At 40.6% G+C, this 14,921-nt stretch overlaps 1 protein-coding gene across 5 annotated transcripts in view; it reads right to left on the reverse strand.

Moving 5' to 3' along the window:
- BRF1 (BRF1 RNA polymerase III transcription initiation factor subunit) overlaps window positions 1–14,921 on the reverse strand; it is a 257,854-nt gene that overhangs the window by 106,900 nt on the left and 136,033 nt on the right. For all 5 annotated transcript variants that reach the window (XM_014598772.3, XM_019479955.2, XM_059723300.1 and 2 more), the window contains 4 exons: window positions 8,173–8,299; window positions 5,244–5,283; window positions 5,062–5,154; window positions 3,955–4,233 (listed from right to left, as the gene is read on the reverse strand). In XM_014598772.3, coding sequence (XP_014454258.2) covers window positions 3,955–4,233; window positions 5,062–5,154; window positions 5,244–5,283; window positions 8,173–8,299 — 539 coding nt within the window. The remainder of the gene's footprint in view (window positions 1–3,954; window positions 4,234–5,061; window positions 5,155–5,243; window positions 5,284–8,172; window positions 8,300–14,921) is intronic.

Consider the following 14,921-nt stretch of genomic DNA (forward strand, 5'->3'; position numbering starts at 1 on the left):
AAATTTAGCTGCATTATTTTTCATGTGTAAGTAATTATAATTTAATAGCACTTCATAATGTTTCATTACTTTTAATTACTGATAGAATTTTAAAAAGTTTTTTAAATGGTTTCCCTTTTGGCGTATTTACTCGGAAGCTAAGAAAAAGACAAGGAAAGTAACGAAACAAAACGAAAACTGCAAAAAGAGGGAGTCAGCACTAACTACCACGTCAACTGTTTATGAGGCGGAGACGCATGCAGGCAAAGCCCGCTCTCATGTCCTCTGAAGTCAGCAGAAAGCTTCTCCGACACAACTGAGTGCTGGATCAGGTCCACCGTACAAGTGAGGGCACAGATATGAAGGGGAACAGATGTTCATGAGCAATCTGTAACAGGGAACACAAAAGCTTCACCATGGACTTTTTTGTTTTAAATCTATCTGCAGCAACAGAGTTACCTGAGCACAGAAACACATGATGGTACATGCACGTGATTCTTGATTTTCAAAGATGCTTACAGTAAGGCGAACATGCAGTTGCATGTTCCCTCCCACTCCAAATAGACTATCTGAGAATGTTGCCCTGAAATACTGCGTAAATCCAATCTAAATTAAGCCTGAAAAAACAACTAGCACACCCAGGGAAACGTGTATAACTTCAGCCCACAGTTTAAACTCATGTTCCCCTTCTACCTTGGCTATTTTCAGGGATTTTCCTCGGTTTCACTCTTAGCCAAAATCAGGTTTATGAGAAATGATTTTTAAGGCAAGATTAGACGAGTTAGCTGTGCATAGCATAGTTAAGTAAGAAAAGGAGGACAAAGATAACAGGCTACAGAAGTCTGAAGGGCACAAACACCAAAGATGATGATAAATTTTTTAGGGTGGTACAAGGGGACATAAGAAGGGATGAGAAAAAATTCACGACGAAAATTTTTCATTGAACACCAGGAAATCTCCCTTGAGACCAGGGTCTAGGGTATTTGATTATAACAATCTCTCAAGACAGATGGTAGCAGCCCTACTTTGAGGGGAGGAAAAGAGATTTAAAACTTAGAACGGTCTGGTGGGGAGACCCCGCATGTTGGAAAAACAGACGGGGTGATCTACAGGATCTTCTCCATCTGACATTTGTGACCTCATTTACCCTGTCTGCAAACACTTAAAACAAGCACTCAGCTCAAATGCCCCTCCTAATTTTAATATTTTTAGAGAAAACATGCTCTAACATATTGCTGATTCAGAGCACTCCCCTGCCTCAGTCTCATTAATGCAGAACCTCGCATGCCCTCTCTGTGTTGCAAATTCACTCAGATACTATGTTTTACATAAAACCGGTTTGTACACAGACTGCACTGCCACAAACTGCAGCTTGGGGGAAAACATATTAAATGCTCTTCAATAATTAAGCATTCCACTTAAGCCCTGTCTAAACAATTGGTTTCTGGGAAATCTACCTCTGCTGGAGTAGGCATAGCCCGAAGGTGAGAGATTTCCATGAAGACATAAGCACAGGCTTTCACAATGCATCCATGTGAGGTCTTCAGCCAGTGGATTCACACCATATACGGACACAAAGTCCAGGCCCCACCATTTCTCTGACCAGCCTTCAGATACCCAATGCAACAGTAACATGCAGAAAGTACTTCACAGCATATCATCCTGAGCCAGATCCCAATACCTGTATCTACCAGGCTCCCCTTTTGGTTTCACTGTACAAAGAAAACAGAGTATTTCATTTCTGCAATATGCCCTACACAACTATAAAAAGGGTCCAGATTTCACCTGAAGGGTACAATCAACAAAAGGTACAGTGGTTCGATTCCTTCCTCAATGCACTTGGATGCTGGCACACAACATTTTGAAATACAACTATGGTCAGTGAGAACTGATACTATATAATCCAACAAAAAATCACAGAATAGTGAGGAGAGAACCAGGCACCATCCACTTTGGGCAAAGAGAGAATCAACTTAGCTTTTTAGCCTACAATGCACAGACAAGCAGTTCTGAGTCCTATTAAGAGAAGGCAGCTCATTATAATAACATTTTTCTGTAATGTATATGGTCACCAGAAATCAGTGATAATTTCATCATTAAACACAGCCTATTCCATGTGTAGACCTCAAGAATATCCCATAACTATGATATAACGCACTGAGGACTCCACCACTGCTCCCAAGTTGTGCAATAAATCCATCTCTAAAGTACAGAAAGGCATAGTTAGCGTGTCCATAGAGCACAGCAGTCTCTTTTTTCAAATCATAAGTACTTGACTAAAATATACAGATTTTACTAAAAGTCTTATCTCGGATAAATTCATTTTTCCGTGTACTGTATAGAAGCATGTATTCCACTGCTAAGATAGTTAACAAAGAGAAGCGGGTTTTCTTTTTTAAAAAATTGATTAAAGCGATCAAACTGAACCAAAATAAGAAATCTTAGGCAGATCTGAAGGCTAAAACCAAAGTAACAGATGTATACACTCAGTCCTTTACTTCATACTGGGTATTCTAGATAAAGGAAACAGATACCCATTTGAATCCCCATCACAAAAGAGTCAGTATTTTTCAGAAGTATCTGTTTTATACAAGCAGATACACAGATTAGTTCCATCGTTAAGTTCATTCAGTCCTTGGCCTCTCCATTAAAATTGCTAATAACAGTGCAAACAAAGGAAATGGGTTTTTTTCATTATCTGGACACATCCAGTGGAAACTGGACTGATAATAGCAAACTCATTTTTCATAGGTCTTGACCATCTATCAGTTGGCAACCATTTTCAATCACTAATGACCTCTGCTGGACATGAACAACTAATGTTGAAGACAAAGGCTGCCTCCCCTTCCCCCTCACCCACTAATTTTAATAAAGAGTTATGTGTTGCTTTATGACTTAGCTTTTGACTAATAAGAGGAAATAAATAATGCTGCTGGGTAGATGCTGTTTTGTGACATGAGCAGTGAAACAGTATAAGCTGGTGTCGTCCATCAGTCAGATAAGGAGTATTGGAGCATCCCCTACCTTTAAAGAGTTACACATACTTACAGCAGAGTACATTAAGATCCAGTAGGTTCTGATGTAGATACCAACTGACTCTGTTGACTACACAGATTCAAAGACAGATAAGCTTTGTGGAAAGTAAACTTACTACAATAGAGATAAGAATGAGATTCTTTCCAGATAAGCTCAGGGGCATGAAGGAAAAAGAAAAATTCCACATAGTTTTGGTTTACGTAAAAAAAAAAAGCTTGAGTCACTGGCTGTTTGCAGCAGCCCAGGGTGACTCCTGCAAAAGTGGAATCTTCACTTGATCAATGCTGCCCTTGCTGTTCATTTCAATGCAACGTTATAAAAAGGTTTCTGGGATCAGAGAAAAGGACTGCCCAGAAATCCCTATCAAGAAAAAACATAAGTTGAGTTATTTTGTATGCCAAGCATTTGGAATATTTGCAACTTTGCAGACCACAGAAGAATAAATGAAGTACAACAGACTGATTCTTGGCCAAGAGCAAAAGGACACAGCCTGCACCTTTTGGTACTCCAATACAGTTCCCCCTGGAAAATGTTTCCCCTACACTAATACATAAGATTTTAGTGTCTAGTCATTAATTCAAAAAGAAGTCACTTACTTCAATTCGTTACTTGGACTTATGGGAGAAAACAACGTGAAAAAATGATGGCAACACTTGACTATCCCTATCAGTTGCCATATAAACATACCATCGGTTACCACAGCAGCATACATTTATATATTTTTAAGAGGGATAAACCCTCATACTTTAAGACAGGGGTTTCCTGCACCTTTCTGAGAAGCAGCTGGTACTCGCCAGTTAACCAGTCAGACCACTGGTCTGACCCAGTCTTGTGGTTCCTATAACCTTTGAATATCATAGAAGTCCTCTCTCACTTCCCAGTCTTCCCAGGGCCAATTTCTACACATTAAACATCACTTAACACTAATCTTGTACTTACTGGGCACTCGCTCCTTTGTGGAGATACAAACTTTTATGGACTCTGTTATTCCAAGGCTAGCTGCAGTAGGGAGTGGGCCAAGCAAGGATTCCAGCGCAGGTGGTCTTACAGTAGGTGCGTTCCCATTTCTGCATTCTCTATCTTCATTTGTCTTTAATCTGTCTTTGTCAAGAATTTCATTACAAAAGTCCTTGTTTAAATGATTAGCAGCTGCTTCCAGTTCTTCATCTTCTACCTCCTCCTCTCCAAATATGCTAGAAGTATTATCTTCTATAGAATCTGTAAGAAAAAAAAATTAAATCATTTCATACCATCTGTTACCAAAGCAAGATAACTGGAGAAAGGAACTCACTTAAAGAACAAAAATCTTCAGAGAACAATCTGTAGAAGAAACAGACAATATTTCAGAACATTGTATGAATATATGGAATTTCCAGACACACTTTAAATTCATTACCTGGGCTATTAAAATATATTTCTTGTGAATAAAGTAATCATTTAAAATTGATTGCACTGCGTTATCACAATACTGCAAGCAAGTAGGTCTAGCAAGAGCAGCCAACTACTTATCAGGATAATTAAAGATAAAATTCAACTAACAAAGAGTTCTTTACAAAGCTTTTTGCACAAGGTCTTCGTACAGTAAGTGGCACAAAGGCCCTTCATTCAATTGTTAGTAGATTAGGGCAAATTTTGTGTAAAAATGGACCAACTTTAGTGCCAACGCCACCCTTACTAAATTGTAACAGGAATATATCAGGTTTATAGTCCTTTACACTGTCAAGATAATAAAATATTTTTTTAAATAGTTGTTTATGATTCTGGTGAACTCCAATACTGATAAAGTTGAAGAGTGATATTTGAAACAAGGTACTTCCTGGGTTGGAACTATGGAGTCCATTCACCAAAAAGTTTCAATACATTTCAGTCTTAACTTATACTACACTCAATTTTTCACCATACAGTACATGTACTTTATGAATACTATATTAACATAGAAATGTGACTATGTTTATTACAAAAAAAGCTGACATATAATAGCATGTATAATACCCTGCTTCCCACTGATATATATTTTTAAGTATTCATGGCATTTTACATGCTTACCGTCTTTAGTGTAATTTGCAAATACTCCTTTTGCCTTTGGCCTACTATTTTCCAATTCAATCTCTATTTCATCTTGGTAAATTGATATTTCACCTATGGTAATTAAAGGAAAATAAAGATCAGTAACAATTAATATCATTTGGTGTAAATGAGGCATAGGTTGTACTGAACATGAGTTGTACCTTCATAATCTTCAAGCTTTTTTGACAGCTCCTTCTCGAGCTGAAAAGAAAAATGAGCAACAGAATAAATTTAAATCTAGTGGTCTAGGGGTTTGTTTTTTTTTTATACTTGTAACTCTATCTAGACACACATTTGAGAAGGAGGACAAAGCAGATTCCCTCTCCCAACAAATCTGTAATCCAGCATAGACAAAACAGTTAAATAAAAAACAAGTTTCCAAACACCATGTGAAATGAAGTACTCTATATCCCAAACTGACATTTCAAAAAAGAACTTTCACACCCGCAAAGCTGAACTCCCCACTTCATCTAAGCACAGCTCAGACACACCAGAGTTGTCGCTCCACGATTCGCAGGAGGCAGGGTAGACATGCAACTTTACAGACTAACTAAATAAGATATATAGAGAGAGCACAAGCTTTTGTGAACCCAGGTGCACTTCACTAGATGTCAGCCATATAGTCTTTGCAAAAGTCTGAGATGCTGGGAGACTACTTCAACTTCCAATGCCAGTATGTCCACCATGGAGTTCATGCCATCATGTGGGAGAGGATCTCAGCTAGCTGCCCTGGTAGGGAAGCTTCTCCAAGATGGTGGGAAGTCTCCTATGGGTATCTCCAGCTACCAGCAGCACAGAGTGAACTTCGTGGACCAAAAAATCCAGCTCAGGAGCAACAATGCAATATTAACCATCATTGCAGGACAACTTAAGACTAGTATTCCAGATGTCCATGTCTGAACAGGGAATCTCTCCCTCAGAACCCAGCTGCAATTTCCCTTTATGAAAAATACTGCATTATGCTATAGTAGTCTGATGCAATGGTCCACAATACTGCAGAGTTTCATTCAAACAGTATTTTTACAAACTATTGCTACTAAATACAGTAGTTTTAGACGAGCCGCTTCTGCAGGGAAATAATAATTCTGCATTTGTAATTTTATGTAATTGTATTAATTTCACTCCGGCCGGAAAGTGTCACAAATTCAGCATATGACCAGATGTTGGTAGGAAGAAGAAGCAAGTCCTCATTTCAACTGAGTCAAATCAGCATAAAGCTGAAGTAACTTCATCATATGCAGTTATGTATGTAAGCAGAATTTGGTTCACCCTTCTCTGTTTAATACAAATTATCAAGATAAAAGGTGTGCTGTAGCTTGTCTTGAGTATTTGATATGGAGCACATAGTTTCAGCTGATTCTCCAAAGTACTGAACACTCACAGAGAGTAAACAGGTATACTCTGAAACTTTGGGGAAAATCAAACCACTGATGTAGGGTTCAGATTATAAAAGTTTCTGTCACTCATATATCAAAGATCTCTAACATCACACTTGAAAACCATAAATAGAGAAAAAGAAAAAAAATTCCAATCTTGAGCACTAGGTTTCAACAACCAACCGTAACTGTACTCCAGAGTCTTCCAATATAATCAGAATATAGGAGTTCGACTCTGTCACCTGTGTGTGCAGGAGTTAGAGCAGGAAAAGGGCTACCCCACTTATACATAGGCAAGATTCATAGATGGAGACTGATGTTGAAAAAAAATAGCCCACAATGGGCTCCTGAGATACTCCCAAGCTGACATCTTAACATTTATAATATCACAGAATTTTCATTTTCAATGACTCAGCATTTAAAACCAAATTTATGATTGCTACAGAGTATTTTCCTCTTCATATTGCTGTTCAGCCAGTGATTTGTAAAGGAATCAAGCCACCAGTCTTTCAAGTACTGTATGTAGTATAACAGAAAAATATTATACAGCCTGATTTAACACTAATATTTATTTTTGTACATTGCTCACAAAATTCTAGGCAATGGGCACGTCTACACGAGATGCTGACTGCGCAGTAGCCCAATACTACTGAACAGTAGCGTCGCGTGACAAAAACCGTGATGCGACACCACTATGTAGTTGTATTAGGTTACTGCACAGCAGTGTCACAAAAAAAGCTGTTCGCTGGCACTACTGTGCAGTAACTCGAATTACAGCACTTTAATTTAGTACTTGTCTATACATGTACTAAATAAATGCGCAGTAACCACAGCGTAGAAGCCTCTCATGTAGATATGGCCAATGTCATGTCTCCTACAAGAGGTGTCTCCTACAAGAACAAAACTTGCAAGATCTTCGATCCAAGTGATGAGCAAACACCTTTCCAGCCTTGACCTTTTTTTTTCCTAAGTGAAATGGAAAAGTAAATGTATCTTATACAAAACAAATAAGACTATCAAGCAACTACTTCTGGTTAACATGCAACAAGTTCAGCCTAGCTTGCCAGGAGAGGCCCCGGTTTTGTAAGGAAGAAGACACTTGACATTGCAATGAAAGGAAGAAGGCACGGTAAAAGAGAGACAAATGCCCAGCAGGGAAGCAGGCAGCAATTATGCAAAAAAAGCAGTTAAGTCAGTGCCACTTTCAGCAAAAGAAACTGTCATCCATGTACTTGTACCATTTCTAAAATAGGGGTGAAAATTAAGTGCGGGGTACTCAGCCCTCATCCTCAGAAAATAAATACTCTTGCAAAGCATAAACAGCTGGTGCCATCCTTCTTAATCACCAACCACACTGGCTCTCTCCCCAGTTCCTATAGCGACTAAAATTGGACCCAGTTTGGTCCTTCATCCATGGTCACCAAAGTTACTGTTGACAGATACCGGCACGAGTCTCCCTGTTTAACAAGAGTCAGTGAAAATCTTGTGGATACAACCTCACTGCACTTTGGATGAGACTGTCTCTAGGTAGTAAAGAATAAAATCATTTTTGGCCAGGGCACCATAGCTGTTACTCCCACCCTCCCTATGAGAAGCTCCTAGTAGAAACAGGTACAGCTGGACAGCCATGGACTAACTCTATTCAGTTCAAGTGGAGGGGAGGGGAAAGACTGAACTGCAGAGATCCAAATACCAAAGAGAGATCAGACTTCACCTGCTGCAGCTTTAGTTTTCTTTGACCAGCTGTAAACGAAGGAGGATCACATTCCCCTTCCAAATCAATCTTCATAAATTCATCTATCGTGAGCTGACTTGTTGGGGTATCTTCAAATTCTGTAAGCCTAACACCACACACAAAATCAAAATGCACAGTATTTTACCATATCTTTTAGAACATTCTTTTATATCAATATATATACACACTTTATAAAGCTTGGCAAAATGTTAACTTAAAGAATAAACACACCTTTAGAGACCTGGGCTCAAATGTGGATTAAATCACAAATGAAATGGTTTCAAACGGTCACATTTACTCCTAAATATTTATTCACACTGCAACAGTACCTATTCATACGGTACAGTCTGTAAGGAAACACAAGCTTTTGCCAAGGTTCCGGTCCAACTCTGGGTCAATTCTGTGACAGACTGGTAAAAATACTGCTAAGAAACGGAGACGGTTCCTGACTGACTCAAATCAGCATTATCAATCTTGCTTTCATGATCAACAAACAGAAATGTACCCAGTTGCCAAAAATAAGATATGTATTTGTCAATACAGCATAGGAAATAATTTAAATTTATGCTTAGTGCATCTAAGCAAGATTCAAAATAACATCATTCAACAGGTTTTGGAGGGGGAAAAAGATCTAAAAAAATCCCATGCCAAGGACAAACTACAGCTGAGTAAAGGGATCTTTTGTACGCTGTATACATGGCATATGTGAATACTTACAATCGTATGTAAGAAAAAGTAATAATATAATTAGCATGTATTCAGAGATTGTAATTTAAAAGCTCTCCCAATATGAGAGCTATTACTGGCTCCACAAGTTTTCTCCATTTTTAGCACAGGGAATCTCTGTGAAAATCGACCGAATCTTTCAAAAGAAAATAAACTTAATCAGCAGCATTTTCATCCATTAACGTGGGCATTTTATAAGGGTGGCTAAGAATTATTGCATTCAGTTTTACAGCTGGAGAAACTGAGGGAAATGTTAAACACAGCTGTTTGGAAAACTTGTCAGAATGAGTTTCTGACAGAAAATGCCCTTTTCACAAAAATCTAAATTATCTGCAAGCAATCTGAAAGGAAGGCTCCTGGCAAGGGGTGAGAATGAAAGCGACAACCGCCTGCCAGGTAGCAGCAGCAGCCAGCTCTGAAAGCACGGGTGGGATAGACATCACCTCTGTGCCACCATGAAATCTTTATGGCAACCCAAAGACCGAGCAGATGTCCATGCCCCTGGTCGGGCCATAAATGTCCAAAATTTGTGGCCATGACACAGGTAGTATCACTTTGTGCTGCTTTATTGTGGCAGACGCCTGTTAAGTTTATGGCAGGAGAGCGCAGTTAGCCAGAAGCTGCCTGCACTCTCCAGTTATACCCGCACCCTCCAGCTATACCCTTCCTGGGGCTTCAACGGCCCAATCCTGCACACCCCAGGAATCCCCATTATCAGGGCATGCAAAATGAGGGTCCTAAAGCCCCAGGACTGCCCCAGTTCCCCTGTTTCGGATTCCCCGGGTCCCTGTTGACATCCGATTCAGTCCCAGGGCTGCAACCACTAAGCAGCTGACTGGCAACCTCAACCCCAGGACCACATCAGTCCTACTTGCTCTGGCACAATTTCCGGAACGTGTCTCTGTAACCAAAGAAACCCTGGAGATTCCCATGTCACCCACTGTCCTGAAAGATCCACAGGCAGGAAAACAGGGGACCGATGTTTCTCCCAACGAGGCAAATTCCCTTTTGCATCCTAACTGGACAAATTCATGCATTAAATATTTCAATGGTACTAGTGCTGAGAGGCTGTAATCAGAAACAGAGCCCTGTTGGTCTAAATACTTTATAAAGATAGACATGGTCCCTGATGTAAAGTAACAATAAAAGGCTCCAGTCTTACAAATTGTTCTATAACAGGAGTGTCACCTGCAAATCAAGGGAAGTGATTCTTCCACTCTAGTCAGCACTGGTGAGGCCTCGCCTGGAGTATTGTGTCCAGTTTTGGGTCCCACACTTCCAATCCAAGGATAGGTTGGAAAGAGTCAAGATGAGAGCAACAAAAATTATTTGAATCATTGAAAACGTGACTTATGAGGAAAGGAAGAAAGAACTAGAGTGATTTAATCTGGAGAGAAAACAGAGGGGGAATTTGATAACAATCTTCAAATACCTTGAGGGATGATTAGAGAGAGGATGCAGTTAAATTTTTCTCGGTGGCTGTAGGGGACAGGACTAGGAGCAATGGACTCAAGATGCAGAAGAAAAAATTTAAGTTGGAAATTAGAAGGAACTTTCTGACTGTAAGGATGGTCAATACTGCAAGAGGCTACCTAGAGAAACAGTGGAATCTCTATCCTAGGGAATTTTCAAAAGCAGCTTGGACAGACGTTTGGCTGGGATGGTTTAGCCAGGGACAATCCTGCCTTGAGCAGAGAGCTGGACTAGATGACTTTGTGAGGTCCCTTTCAGGCCTGCTTTCTAATGATCCTATGAACCTGCAGCTTACCAGCAAAGTCACTCTGGGGGTAATAATGCGGAGCAGCAGTTTTCTATAGCAGGCACATTACCCATAGCCACTGGGCTCAATATCTAGGTAACAGGAGGTATCAAGAGGGTCTGGCCTGGGTTTAGTACTGTTTAACATCTTCATTAATGATCTGAACAATGGAATTGAATGCATACTTAGCGAATTTGGGAATAAACACCAAATTAGGTAGAGTTACAGACACTCTGGAGATTAGGACTACAGGGAGTACATCTACACTTGCAATTAATGCGAAGCAATAAATTCTAGAACGGTTTGAGCCAGAGTAAATTATTCCCAGGCACAGCATCTACACATGCGCCTGGGACAGAAGCAATTTGAGCCAGGGCAGAGCAGTTTACACCGGGGCCACTCCTGCCCTGCTCTGCCCCAGGTTCCAGGTGGCGGCACTGGGCACTGCTGGGGCATGAGGATGTGCACATGAGCATGTACACATGTGGAGCCATGTGGCCTGGCAGCAAAAGGAGGCTGGCACCCAGCTGGCTGGGCTGATCAGGTACAATTTAAGCCCATGGTCAGTGTCAACATATGTGTTTAATTGCAGTAAATTACTCCACCATAAAATAGTACTGTCTTATACTCTCTTACTGCAGCAAAATTAGTTTACTGCGGCCTAATAGCGTCACATGTAGATAATGACATTTTACTCCACAGAAAAATTAGTCTACTCCACAGTAACGCACACATGTAGGCATGGCCGAGGAAAGGCTGAAAGAACTAACATTTAGTCTGGAGAAGAGAGGACTAAGGGAGAATTTGTAAGCGATCTTCTAATACCTGAAAGGCAATTATAAAGAGGAAGGAAACCGCCTTTTCTCTGTGGCCAAAAGGGACAGGACTAGAAGCAATGGTCTCAAACTGAAGCAGAGAAAATATAGGTTGTAGATTAGAAAGAAATTTCTGATTCTGAAGATGGTTAAGACATTGAAGCAGTCTACCTAAAGAAGTTCAGGGCTTTGCATTTCTGGAAATATTCAGAAACATGTTAGACAAGACACTTGGCTGTGATGGTTAAGTCATGGAAGATCCTACCTTGAGCAGGGGGCTGGACTAGACCTTGTGAGGCCCCTTCAGCCCTACTTTCCTCTGATCCTAAGCGTATCCTGAACCTGCACACAACTCAAAGGAGTATGTCTTAAGACGGCATGCCGTATATTATTACATACTGAGGTAGGAGACAGGGACACAAACGTGAATGTGCATACACACATACACATGCATAGGCACAGGCAAACACATGCTCTGCTTTTAGAATCATAAAAAATAGGGTTGGAAGGGACCTCAGGAGGTCATCTAGTCCAACCCCCTGCTCAAAGCCTGATCATCCCCAACTAGACCATTCCAACCAGGGCTTTGATCCAGCTGGGCCTCAAAAACCACCAAGGATGGAGATGCCACCACCTCTCCAGGTAACCCATTCCAGTGCTTCACTACTCTCCTAGTGATAAAGTTATTCCTAATATCCAACATAAACTTTCCTTGCTGCAACTTGAGATCATTGCTCCTTGTTCTGTCATCTGCCACAACTGAGAAGAGTCCAGCTCCATCCTCTTTGTAACCATCCTTCAGGTAGTTAAAGGCTGATATCAAATCCTCTCCTCAGCCTTCTCTTCTGCAGACTAAATAAGTCCAGTTCCCACGGCCTTTCCTCGTAAGTCATGTGCCCCAGCCACCTAACCACTTTTGTTGCTTTTAGTCTGAATAAATGAATACTGATTTTCCCTAACAAGCCTTTAACTACCTTCCTGAACCACGTAGCTCAGGGATGTCAAACATGGCCTGCCGGCTGGATCCAGCTCATAGAGCCCTATGATCTTGTCCATGGGTTTTGGACTGACCTGTACAGAGCCAGTCTTGCACACAGCCTGGACCCAGCACTGCACACACGACAGAGTTGGTCCAGGATGCCTACTGCATACAGTGCCCACACCAGCACAGCCCTGAGCACTGGCTCAAGGGCCAGTCTGGCAGGGGTGCCATATGCAACATATACCCTGTGCAGGTCCCCTGTGCCATGTGTAGCACACATGGCCAGGCCAGCCCCACACACCATATGCAGTACACACGTATACCACTCCAGGGCTTGTTCTGTACATGGTGCAAGGAGCTGGCATACGGCATGTCCTGAATGCAGCACCCCACTCAACCGGCTCCTCATGCTGGCTCCAGTCCATGGTCCCAATCCACCCAGATGAGTTTGGCACCTCTGGTCCAGTTGTTTACGTGGCTACATCCTGTCTACACATCTGAAACTTTCACTTGATTTTAGTCAGCATTTGTATGTGCCATCAAGACCACAAACTGCTAAATGCAGCAGTCTAGGATGCAAAACATACAAGGCAACATTTGTTTGGCAGTTAAGAAATCCTGACACAACCTTAATTATAGCATATTCATTTCAGGGGCAAATGAAACTCCATCATAAAAAAATAGCTACAGGCTGAAGTTCCAAATAAAACTATATCTCAGTTAATTTTACACTTTTTTAATCTAAAAAGAATGGTAAATTTTTAGTTTAGGAAGGGAGGGAAAATAAGTAGGCATACAAATTAAGTTACTGTTTGGCTTGGCACGCATTCAAAAAGGGCTCTAAAAATTGAAATTTGGCACACAACAAGGTTCTATTTATAGTAGAAGCAGTAGCAACCACTGCAGTTAAGGCTGAAATGCAACTTCTAGTAAAGTCCCTCCCACTGCAATTTCTCACAAACTCACTCAAGCAAATTCCTCTAGGGCCAATTTTTTTCAGAACTTGGTCTCACCCCGCAGGCAATCTTTCTGGAAATGATTCAGCAAAATCTGTTCCACTATTTTTGTTCAGACTGCCTGTTTATAAAAATACCCTTTCCCATTATGTTCAGATAAGAAATTTTATTCACGCAGCAAAAGACAGATTTTGTTCAGATGCGAGTTGTAGGTCCTGCTGGAGTCTAAGAAATAGGTCACGTTTGAAGGACTGCAAGACAGCCATTTTGAAATTATTGGCACTGGAAGTTTTCAGCCGTGCACACTTTCCAGTGAGGATTCCCTGGCCCAAACCACAGCTAAGAATGGGCATGGCTACGCGATGTTTACTTTGCTCTTCAGTTTTAATGCTCACTCAGAAACTTTGAATGCTGGGATGCAGAGAAGCACTTTAAGGCTCTTGCAAGTTTAAGGTAAATTAAAGCCCAGCTTACTTCTGAAGTCCAGGAAAGCATATGTGTAAAGCATGGACAGAGTGTTGGCCTCTGCTCCCTACGGAAGGAGACTCTCCCCTTACCTTCCTGGATAGGGGATGTTCAGTTGAAACCTCCAGGAAAGACTGGAGAGAGGTAGAAATGGAGGAAAGGGAATTAGACATTTCCAGCAAGCAATACAGATACCATCTGCTTAGCTGCCTGGACCCACACCCCCAAAATCTAGTCCTGAGGAATGGAGTGTGGAAGATGCACACATTGGCGCCCTGGGCAGAAAGGCAAGGGGATTCTAGTCTTAGAGGGAAATATTAAAAAAAGAAAAAGTGAACCGGATACATTATTTTAATGTCTTGTTTTTGTGTCATCTATTCTTATTTGTCATGAACAACATTAAAAAAAGAATAGTTATGCTGGATCCTGAGAGTTCAAACTGGTATATCCGAAATACAAGAAAAACTATGGCATTATAAAGCGTTCAGCATACATGGCTGTATAATTAACATCTATATGGTCTCTTTGTCAAATTAATATTTCACCCAGTAATTAAAATGCTAAATAATAATCTCTTACATCTAGCTAATCTTCATTGAGAGAGTAATTACTAATATTTTGAGCAGCAGATTGACTGACTTGACAACTCGGGTATCTGTAGAATCTAAAGAGGCAGTCAACTAATTTGTCTCTTAGTTAAGCACCAGAGTATTTATATATCTGCCCCAACATTTGTTATTCAGGCTTACCTCAGTGTTGTTGACCTACTTTGCTTTCATTAATCTGAGACAGATTCAGGCTTCATGTTGCCACATAGGCAATACAATAGGTTAAGTACACATGGGTACCATGGTGTTTGCCAAAGTCAATTTTAGCTTCAATTTTTTAAAAGTAACTATGTTATACATGCATATAAGCATAATGCATACACACCTTTTGTGACACTTAATATACAGTATCTGTAAGAAATGGTTACACACTATTAAATTTTATTAAAATATAGTACATTTTATGATCTATGTAGA

Source organism: Alligator mississippiensis, chromosome 2, assembly GCF_030867095.1.
Source record: "Alligator mississippiensis isolate rAllMis1 chromosome 2, rAllMis1, whole genome shotgun sequence".
Classification (NCBI taxonomy): domain Eukaryota; kingdom Metazoa; phylum Chordata; order Crocodylia; family Alligatoridae; genus Alligator; species Alligator mississippiensis.